The sequence below is a fragment of the Phaenicophaeus curvirostris genome, chromosome 2 (genome assembly GCF_032191515.1).
Source record: "Phaenicophaeus curvirostris isolate KB17595 chromosome 2, BPBGC_Pcur_1.0, whole genome shotgun sequence".
Classification (NCBI taxonomy): Eukaryota; Metazoa; Chordata; class Aves; order Cuculiformes; family Cuculidae; genus Phaenicophaeus; species Phaenicophaeus curvirostris.
In genome coordinates, this window is record NC_091393.1 from 107,449,136 (window position 1) to 107,460,523 (window position 11,388).

An 11,388-nucleotide genomic window follows, 5' to 3' on the forward strand; every position below is an offset into this window, starting at 1 on the left:
TCCTTCACCCTGCTGGTCACACTGTTTTGAATCCAGCCCAGGATACAGTTGGCTTTGTAGGCTGCAAGCGCACATTGTTGACTCCTGTTGAGCTTCTCATCCACCAGTACCCCCAAGTCCTTCTCTTCAGAGCTCCTCTCAATCCATTCTCCACCCAGCCTGTGTTTGTGTTTAGGATTTGGCAGAGCAAAGCACACAAATCCTGTGCAGTTAGGTGACTGCTTGTCACTTTGCTCAGCGGGACTCCCTGAACAGCTCCACCTGGGCACTGAACTCAACCAAGTTTCACAGCTGAGAGCGCGCTGTGTGGGTGACAGGGCAGCATCACCAGTGCCATTGGCTGAACCAGCTGTGACTCTTTCCTTAGCCAGGCAATTTGGGCAATGCATTTGCAAACACACAAGTTTGCTCAGCAAAAGCAACCTTCTGTTTATGCTCCTCAGTTATAAGGGCACGATCTCAGAAGAATATGGAGTCAGTGCATAAGTTTCAGCTCTTTGCAAAGCAAGGATCCTCTAATTTACCTCAGATGCTTTTTTCCCCACAGACTTCCCATTTATTGAAGTATTCTGCGGACATTCCCATGACATAGTATGACAGGTTTGCTCTTTACACAGTAGCATCACTTTATTATCCTCATTTTCAAGGTCCCAGGTCCATTTTCAAGCACTGACAGTTTTGCTGAATAAAGTATTAATATGGTTAGAAATTCTTTAAAACCCCTAGAAGCTTTTCCCCACAAAAACCCTAAGCACATGCCTGTACAAAACCAAGGAAAACTGAAGATTCTTACAGAGACACTCAGAATCGATCATTTTAGTGGTAACAATTGTGAAGATCCTGGCTATGACTCTGTTTTAGGCAGGATACTTTTCAGCTGTTGTGTAAATGTCTATAGAATATAGCCTATTCTTCCCAAGTGTACAGCTTTATTTTGAGTTTGAAAAGAATTTTTGGATTTTACAAATGAAATCCATTAATTGTTATGCATTTAAATTGATGTAAAACCTGTTTAGCCGCTGTGTCCATTAAATTAGGAGGCAGATGAATAACATACGCTTGATCTTGTGGTTGCTGAGGACGTTACCACCCCACCCTGCAGCTCCTCTGTAGACACCCAAGTGCCCACTAAGGGCTGCAGCAGAGTCATGAAGCGTCAGGTGGTTTCAGCAACACAAGTTATATGGGCATCCCTCTCCCTAAATCCCTAAATTCACGCTCAACAGTACCTACAGGCTGCCTTATTGGTTGTCCTGGTCCCACAGGAGCTGCAGCAGGACTATAGGGGAGTCCTAAATGCACAAAGATGTAGTGCTAGTCCCTTGTTATCATCACCACCTCCTTCCCTTGCAGCATTAGTCTCACCAGGAGCCTTATAGTGGTTACAGAAGAAAGGCCTGAGCCGTGCCTACATGTTCACACTGATGTTATGAGGCAGGGACCAGCTAAGTCCCCGTCTTATACAGCTGCTCTGCTCTAGGATTGAACAGGCACTTGACGATTAAAAAGAAAAAGAAATCCTAAAATGAACACACACAGACACACACACATACACGCCATAAAATACACACAAAATGGCATTTCATCATGACAGAAAATACACATCTTCAAGTCATTACAGTGTTTACTTTGGGTTTCTGGGCTGATATCAATGGATGTTAAAAAGGACGTGGTAATAATCCCCAAAGTGAGAACAGCAAATCCAAGAGTGTCAGAGTTAAGGTTACACTCGAGTCTAAATATGATAAAACAAGTTCACAGCTTAAAGTACCTAAAACATGCCCATAGGTCTGCCCTGGAATGGTGCCATTCACTAACAGAGAAAGTTTGGGAGGACAAAGTTCTGCATCCTTTAAAAACAGTTTCATCTCACCTTGGATGGTGCTTCCATAAATCATTGTTTTGCTGCATGGAGGGGCAGAGTGAAGGTTATATGTATGTTTTAACTCATTTACTAATACAGTGTGCTGTTCTTCAGGCCATTTTAATTAATTTTGCATAGAACAAGGCACTAGTGGCTGCTCTTACACTGCACTTTCCACCCAAACTGCTCAAATATAATTTTTACAGGAAGTAACTGTTATTACCTCTACAAAATACAAAGGTGAACTTGTCAGTGGCCACTTGGACGTGTGGTAGAGCTGGAATAGAAAATAGGTTGACTGAATGTCAGTTCAGTAAATATTCCATCCAAGAGGTGACCGCCTCTTCCAGGCTTTCCGTTTCTTTTTTGGCCAGATAAAAACGTCTGATGTTTCATTCCTATACAGGAATACTTCTTTCAAGTTGAGGTTCTACCAACATCAAGAGAGTTCCATTAACAAACACATCCCTTTTATTTCAGGGGTTTGTTTCAAAATTGTATTTAAAAAAAATAAGATATGGAGAGTTTGACATGTAAACTTCATTCCTGGAGACCACTGTAATCCGTGTCACTCGTCCTTGTCCTCCTCTTTGGTGTTCCTCTGCAGGACAGGGCTCAGTTTGTTTTGCAAAACTGCTGCAAGTTTTTTCGAAGTCTTTTTCAGGAAAGCACTCCCAGGATGAATGTTACTGACGTGCAGGTACAGGTCCTCCTGCGTGGGGCCTGTGTAGCCACAGTCTTCGCACACATACAGTTTGTCTCGCCTCTGTTTGTAGGCATATTGCTGCTGTACACCGTGAATCTTCTTCAGGTGGGACTCCAGGGAACAGCGCTGGGTGAAGGCTTTGTTGCAAACCTCACACTTGTAAGGACGAATTCCTGCAACATTAAAAGACAGGGATTGCTGTTTGATTTACTACAGAACCGGCTCAGAGCAAGGCTCTGGAATATCAGCTACTGAGCAAATGCCTGGGCAATGAAGCTAGTGAAGAAGCCGGAGAACAAGCCTTATGAAAGGCAGCTGAGGGACCTGGGGTTGTTTAGCCTGGAGTAGGCTGAGAAGAAAACTCATCACCCTTTGCAGGTCCCTGAAAGGAGGTTGTAGTAGTGTAGATGCTGGTCTCTTCTCCCAAGTAACAAGTGATAGGACAAGAGGAAATAGACTCAAGTTGCGCCAGGGGAGGTTTAGCTTGGATATTATGAAAAACTTCTCATGGAAAGGGTTAACAGCCATTAGAAGAGGCTGCCCAGGGAAGTGGTGGGGTCGCCATCCCTGGAGGTGTTTAAAAGACAGGTAGATGAGGTGCTCAGAGATACAATTTAGTAGTGGACAGGTACAGCTGGGCTTGATGACCTCAAAAAATCATTTTCCAACTAAATGATTATATGATTCTATGAAATACCTAGCAACAGAGAGTGACTAGCCCGAGGAACTATCTGTCTAACTAGAACATCTTACTTTCAGGCTAAAGTTCTCAAGAATCTGTTGATATATTAAGGAATAGAAAACCTAGAATAGCTCATAGAACCATAGATTGTCCTGAGTTGGAAGGGACCCACAAGGATCAAGACCAACTCCTGTCCCTGCATAGGACAACCCCAACATTCACACCATGTGTCTAAGGGCATTGTCCAAAAGCTTCTTGAACATTGTCAGGCTTGGCACCATGACTGCTTCCCTGGGGAGCTGTTCCAGTGCTCCACCATCCTCTGGGTGAAGAACCTTTTCCTAATATCCAACCCAACCTTCCCCTGGCACATCTTCCAGCCATGCCCTCCGGTTCTGTTGTTGGTCGCCAGAGAGAGCACATCAGCACATTGGTCCTAAAGAAGCAGCCATCACCAACTCTTGCAAAACTGACTCTTTTAGAGCCCTGACTTTTTTAAGTCTCATGATTAGGTAAAACTACCCGTTTCAGCTAACCTTTCCTTTTGGTTTGTATAATGAATGAAATCTTGTATCTCAGCAAGGTGTTAATTTTTCTCTTTTAGTGAGCAAAGCTAAATGAGGCTTCAGTGAATGGCAGCCCAGCATGAAAACATAGTGATTGCAGTGCTTCAAACAAATGAGAGCGCTTTTGTGAAATACAGATGTGACGAGATCACAAACTCAAGTTCTAGAGAAGTGGATGAAGATGAAAGAAATATATCTGTGTGTCTCCAGAGGAGGGACTGGCATGTGATCTGAATGCCTGAGCAGTTCTGTTCAGTATGAACAACCAACTTTATGAAGATACTGAGCAGTAGTATCCATTTTACCACCTATCAACACCAATTTAACACTGACCTCCCAGCACCCGAATGACAAATAACTCAAAAAAACCCATAACCCAGCTGTGATTTTACTTACTAGACTGGCTCAGAGAGTTTCCAAGCAAAGACCGGCCTTAAAACTGATACAAGGAGCTACCCAAACCTCTCTCTTTCCCAAATAAAGGTGAACTGCCAGTGCGTGGAAGATTAGACCGATGGGAATAACCAGGCAAAAAAAGAGCAACACACCCATGTCCATACAGAGAGGTGTAACCTTGTCATCACATCATGTCAAGTTCACTACTCAGTCGCCAATCTTTCTACCTGAAAGCCAAACTAATCAGGAGTTCAAATAAGCAGCATCTTGACTGCATTTTCGCAAGTCTTGTAAAATGAGGTTAACCCAGTGCACCAGTTTAAATGATCAAGACTAAAGTTTCTTAATGCCTACTGCTGCGATACTGCTTCGGTTACATAAACTGTAAGTAGAGAGAAACCCCACATCTTCATTAGAACTCATACACACAAATGTATCTTTTACAAACAGTTTTTTGGGTGCTGTATCATGCTTGTCTGAAGGCAATTTAAACCTTCCCCATGCTTGCTTCCTAATGCCAACAGCACTCCATAGGTGTGAATACAAGCACAAGAGAAGTCGTGCCAGGATCAGGGTTGTGGGAACCTCATCATTAGAATCATAGAATGCTTTGTGTTGGAAGAGACCTTTACAGATCATCCAGTCCAAACCCCTGAAGGAGCAGAGACATCTTTTAACCAGATCAGGTTGCTCGAAGCCCCATCCAACCTGACTTTGAACGTTTCCAGGGATGGGGCCTCCGCCACAGACCTGGGCAACCCATGTCAGTGTTTCACCACCCTCATTGTAGAACAATTTACTTAGGAAAAAAAATTTACTTAGAAATCATTTTAAAATTCGGTTTTACTGTGTATATTAATTACTTCTGAAAGTTTATATGTACTTATACCATGAAGGCAGACTGGGACACTTGGTTTTCACACTCTCTGACATGACCCCACCATTGCACACTGTTTACAAACACTGCACAATTCCCACCAAAACATCAAAACTCTGTAAAGCATATGTAGATGAGCACCTGTACCTACAAAATAAGGCCCACACCACCCCTTCCAGCCCATTTCTTTTTTGACATCCAAATATAGCCCAGCTTTCATTAACAGCAATCAACTTTGACATGAAAAAGGCCACTCCTGCACAGCAAGTTCAACTCTACCTGCCACAGCACATATATATATAATATATATATATATAAATAAATATATGCATATTTATTTAGCTTCCAAACAGAGTCCTCTTGGATTTAGTTTCTGAATCTCAAAGGTTGAAGGGACAGATTGAAAAAACACTTCTGGAAGCACTAACTGCACTTCAGCCATATCTCAGTAGCAGCTTCCCGCCGCAGCCAGCAGCTTTCCTTTCCATGTGAAAGCTTTGCAAACAAACCAAAACAGCCCAAAACACTGGCTCTGGCCAATGCTTTCCACCAAAACAGGCAGCATGTTTTTTGTGAGCTCCATTGCTAAGAAACAACCCCTGCCCACCACCTCTAGTGGTTAGTGGTACCTAAGCAAAAAGAAGGGACATTGTAGAGTGAGCCCAACTAATCAACAAGTCCTGTAAGTAACCACAAATCTGGGAAGTTGGAACATGCCCAGGAGATCTCAGTGGAGACATCTTCCAGGTGCCCTACAGTGTGAATTCAAAGCCTCCTGAGCACAGACATCTTGGCTGCCAGAAAGCATCAGGCTTGTTGAAGACAGGGTTGGTGACAGTTATTGAAGCCACTACTTCCACTAAGAAAAAGAAGAAAGAGAGACAAAGAGGTGACCTTCTCCCTGCTCCAGGTTAGAATAAGCACTTCTGTGACCAGCAAGCTGGATTTGAGGCAACCGATCTGATCCAAAGAAACACAACTGCTGCTGCTTAGGGTGGGCTGAGAAACCGAGCCCACTGCAGAGCATCCTTCCAGCCCGAGGAGTGTTATAGGAGCAAGATCGAGCAGAGAAGGGAAAGGGACGATTTTTCTTCCTTCCAGTGCCAACATAAGCTTAAATCACAGCATCCTCAATTATGCTTATATGTCTGGTGAAGAAGCAAGCAGGGAGGAGGGGAGTATCCCAGGTTAAGAGCAATTTTTCTACCCCACCTCAATCTAGGACAGGAACCACTGTCAGGAGATTCTCAATCTACTGCTCCTGATTTTCAACCCATGCTGTGACCCACAGTGAGTAAAGACAGTGCAGCACAGTGGCCAAACTGGTCTGGATGGCTGCACGTGCTGAGGGAAATGGTTCCAAAAGACGCTTGAAAGAGCCAGAAGCCTGAAGCAGGCGGGGATACAGCATGCAGGGTTAGCAGAAGTCAAATGTGTTGTCTAGTTTCCCTAAAAAAGCTGGAGGCACAGCGTGAACCACAGTCGGGTTCCAAACAGTGCCATCCCAACATCCAAACAGTGCCAAAATCAAGCCATAACCTCATCCCACAGGACAGCCAGCGGGGATGGTTTGAAAAAAAAAAAAACAACCAAGAAACTGCTGCTTGTTGCCTCTAGAGGGCAAAGCATTTTCAAGCACTGCCTGCCCACAGTCACCAGCACGGGCTGGGCTAGCCGAAGCGCAGCAAGTTGTCCCAGGTTGGTTACCTTGGGTGGGTTATCCTGGTCTTGCTGACCCAGGCATAGCAGCACATGGCCATGTCTACACCAGATCTGGACAGCAGCTCCTGCACCCACGCTACTTCACATAGATTTCAGTTTTCCTCAGATCTCATTCATCTCAGGACTTTTATCTGTCCGCATTCGTTCTCTTCCCTTTCCTCCACCGCATTCCTGCTATTTTTTGTACATGTTGTTTCCCTGGGTTTTGTATTATTGTCTTACTGGGTTACCCTCAACCCCTACCCTTGTCCTATCTCACTCCTTCTCCCACCTCCCGCTACCCAGTGCCATCCGCAAGCTCCCAGGGAAGGAATTCTCACCCGTATGGGTCCGGACGTGTCTTTTCAGATCAAAAGTGTCATTGAAGCCTTTTCCACAGAAGGTGCACAAGTGTCTCTTCACCTGGCTGTGACACTTGATGTGCCGGTTGAGCATCCGCTGCAAGCGAAAGCCTTTGCCGCACAGTTCGCAGCTATGCACCATCGTGTCGTTACAGGTGCCAGTGGTGAACTATGGGGTAGAAGAGGACAGGGTGAGTAGGCATCGAAGACCAACAGAAGAGAAACAAAATAAGGAGGGATGGATTATTGTTGCATTCAAAAACTCTTGGGATATATTCAAAATGAAGAGTAAAAGCATTTGGGAGATTCTTTCTGCGTGAAATCTTCACGCTTCCCTTGCAGGAGAGTGGGTGACTTAACGTGTGTGGTTTGGGGCTGAAGCAATGCTGGCCAGCTTGGCTTCAGGGGTTAAAATGAAGCCTGTACGCTGGATAGTTTTCAGAAGCAGGGACCCTCATCCAGCTACGTGTACTCAGGCGATGAGCACCTCTCCATGGGGCCGCAGGTGTGTTTGCTCCTGCACTCAGCTGATATCCTGGATGGAGACGGGAGGCCCACCCTGGTGTAACAAAGTCTTACCCACGCAGTGCGTGTGCTAATCACACTTCCAACTGCTGTGGGTCCCTCAAAAAACAGCCAGCGGTGAAAAGGAGGAGGTTTGCCGAGAGAACCCAAAGGCACATTGCGCTGACTCAGCAGAGGCTGAAGCAATGACACTAATCTCCTCGGTGTGTTGGTCTCCCTGGCTCATTATTTAACAGCAGAGCATCATTAGGGGTTAATCTCCTCATTCCCGCTCCTCACACCAACAATATTGCGCCAACACCATGACCTGACTTGACTAAGGGAGACACTGATGATTCAGCTCTTGGGAAGCGCATTCCTCAGAGGGAAAGCTTAGTGTCTGGAAGATGCAAACAAATCACTACGAGTTTAATTATTGGTAGGGGAGCAGACGTGCTTGCCACTGGTTGCTCAGGCAGGGGAAAAGCCAGTGGAGCAGGTGGCACCACACACACACACACACATCCATTAGGTCTTGTGGTGCTTTTGGCGAGTTTCTGTGACACGCTGAGAAAACCCTGCTGAAATGAGGTTTCGCTGTGACTGTGCCTAATCATAGAATCATGAAGGCTGGAAAAGACCTCTAAGATCATCAAGCCTAACCATAAATAGCCCAGATGAAATTAGACAAAGTAGTTTAATGCCAAAAAGCAGCAGGACAAGCTCTTCACAAAGAGAGGAATACGTCTGGGGTTCCTTTTTCCTGGACACTCACTTATCTTCCCCATCCTCCTCCTTAACTCCCTACCTGAAATTGTAAATAAGGATGAAAAAGAAAAGGCAGCTGCAGACCCACGAGGTGTGAAACCAGTGGGGGAGCCGGCTGGGAAGTATCTGTTGAGCAACAGGTAGGACTCCACCTCATGCAGCCGCATTTAAGCAGGGTGAAAACCTAGTATTAATTGTGCTATTAATTAAACACGGTGACGGAAAGGCTGTCATCCCAGCAGAGGCAATGGGAAGTTTTACAGCTCCACCTGGCAAAGCAGTAGGCAAGGTTTAATGAGGTGTTAACCGGCCACTAGTAAACATATCTCCCCTTTCCTAGCTCTGGGGTGGCCTGGCTCCACCTCTACTGATATTCAGAGATGGATGTGTCCTCCCACCCCATCTGCAACACCACTGGTTTGCACTCTTCAACAAAGTTAAGGGATGGATAATTGCTTCATTTCACCCAAGCCTGCATGTCCACCCCATGGTGACAATGGCCTTTTCACAGCTTCCAAGGAGGACCTTCTCCTAGCTGCTATCCTGATAATTAAAGGGGGCAGAGGGCGTTGGGAAGATTCACCACAGCCCCCTTGGTGAAGGCTTGACTGCAGCTTAGCAGGCAGCGTTTTAAGGAGGCCCCGCGTTGAAGAACGAGATCCACCCACCCACGCACCGTGGGGCATGACTCCTCGCTGCCAGGGCTGGTCCTTCCTGGCTGGGTTCAGAGCTCCTGCAGGCCCCGAGCCAAGCAGGTCAGGGGCAGCAGGTCCCAGGCAGGGATAAGGGAAGGCAAAGGGCGCTGGAAGATTACGGTCGCTTACGAGCCTTGCCCTGCCGCTGCCATCCTATGGCCAGCTGCTCACGCCAGCCTCTGTCGCGGTGCGTGGCACGGGTGCTGTCACCCCTAGCAGAGAGAGCCCAAGGGGATGCTGTCACCCAGCGTCCCCCAGGCGCTGTCCTCGAAGCGGGGTCACCCCCTCATTGGGGCAGACACAGTGCAAGCGCGAGCCGTTACCTTGATTTTTGACCTGACAACGGGGCGCTTGACGGCCAGGTCCAGCAGCATCCCTCCAGCCGATCCCAGGTCTCCAGGGGCTGGCTGGGGTGTTGGGGGGTCGCTGGGCTCCACATCCCGGGTCCCGCTGCTCCCGCTGCTCTCCAGGCTGCAGCTGTCCTCGTAGCCCAGCAGGACACAGCCAATCCCGCCTGCATCGGGGATGGGGATGCGATAAAGAGAGGCATCGGGAAGCCACGGCAGGAAGGGGAAGATAAAGAGGGGTCTTGGGAATGGGAGGAAAAAAAGTGGTCCTGGGAAGGGGAGGATAAAGAGGGGTCCTGGGGAGCTGCGGGAGGAAAGAGGAGGATAAGGAGGAATCCCGAGGAGCCACAGTTGGGAATGGATGCAAAAAGAGGGGAAGGGAGGATAAAAAGGGGTCTTAGGAAGACACCGTCGGAAATGGGAGGAAAAAGAGGGGTCTCGGGAATGGAAAGAAAAAGAGGGATCTTGGTAATGGGAGGAAAAAGAGGAGTCCTGAAGACGGGAGGATAAAGAGAGGCCCCAGGTAGCCGTGGGAGGGAAGAGGAGGATGAAGAGAGATCCTGAGGAGCCACAGTTGGGAATGGATGCAAAAAGAGGGGTCCTGGGGAAAGGAGAATAAAGAGGGGTGTCAGGAATGGGAGGAAAAAGAAGACTCTCGGTAAGGGGAGGAAAAAGAGGGGTCCTGGGGAGGGGAGGATAAAAAGGGATCTTGGGGAGACACTGTCGGGAATGGAAGGAAAAAGAATGGTCCTGGGCAGCCGTGGGAGGGAAGAGGAGGATAAAGAGGGGTTTCAGGGAGCCAGAGTCGGGAATGGGAAGATAAAAAGGAATTTCGAGGAGCCAGAGTCGGGAATGGGAGAATAAAGAGGGGTCCCGAGGAGCCAGAGTCGGGACCGGGAGGACAGAGGGGTCCCGAGGAGGGGAGGCTGCCAAGGGGTGCGGGTGAGGGCCGGGATGGGGGTGGGAGCGGGGCGGGAGCCGCCGGGCCCCGGTGCTCAACCTGCGGGCGGCGGGGGAGGAACCGCGGCTCCCGCTGCAATCGGAAACTCAAACACGAACGGTCCCAAAGTTCAAACAAGCCAGCTCCGCCGCCTTCCCGTTATACCCCGGGCAAGGGCAGGAGGAGGGAGGAGGAGGAGGGGGAGGCCAGGAGGACATCACCCCCCCCGCCCCCCACACACACACTCGGGTCCTTTCTTCTCCTCCACCCCCAGCCGCTTTTCTCATGCAAACGAGGTTTCCCACCTTCCCCAACACCACCCTCACCCCACGCCCGGGGGCTCGCAGGGGTGGGAGATGGTGCCAGGCATGGGAGAGGCATCTCCCGGGGGATGGGATCCCCGGATCCCCCCCATTTAGCGCACACACACACGCACACTCCGTCCCCACCTCCCACCCCTTCGGGGCTCCCCCAGCCCCGCGAAGCCCCTTCCCTCCGCAAGCCGGGGAGCGGGGCGAGGGCTGGGGTCCAACTCCTCGGTCCCCTTTTCCCTCCTTCCCTTCCCGTTTCCCGGCGCTCCCGCACCTGGGATGTAGGTATCGGCTCTCTCCTCGTCGGGCAGCCCATCCCAGCTGCGCACCGCGGGCTGCGGGCTCCGGCGCTTCACCAGGAAAGCTCTGGGCATGGCGAGGGCTCGGAGAGGTGCCGGGAAGGGCTGGGGGGCAGCGGGGGCTCAGCCCGCCCGCCCGGCGGGGCGATCGCGGCGAGCGGGACCGCAGGCACCGGGCAGAGGCGCGGGGAGGGGAGGGGAAGGGGAGGGGAGCGGGGGGGGGTGGGGGGGGGAGGAAAGTTTCATAAGGTGGAATAGAAAAATGCACCAGGAAACTTGGGAAGGAGCATGCGTGCTGCAAACATAACGGTGTCAACAAGTCTGCTTACCTGTCCGACCGGTTGGAGCAGCTGAGCTTTGTTCCAGCCCT

General features: G+C 49.1%; 1 protein-coding gene across 1 annotated transcript; it reads right to left on the reverse strand.

Moving 5' to 3' along the window:
• Positions 1-597: 597 nt before the first annotated feature.
• Positions 598-11,119, reverse strand: OVOL2 (ovo like zinc finger 2). Its single transcript, XM_069850369.1, has 4 exons — positions 10,994-11,119; positions 9,445-9,635; positions 7,134-7,323; positions 598-2,743 (listed from the first exon to the last, which is right to left on the reverse strand). The coding sequence occupies exons 1-4, from the start codon at positions 11,091-11,093 to the stop codon at positions 2,433-2,435; spliced, it is 792 nt and encodes a 263-aa protein (XP_069706470.1). The 5' UTR covers positions 11,094-11,119; the 3' UTR covers positions 598-2,432.
• Between the last annotated feature and the right edge of the window lie 269 nt (positions 11,120-11,388).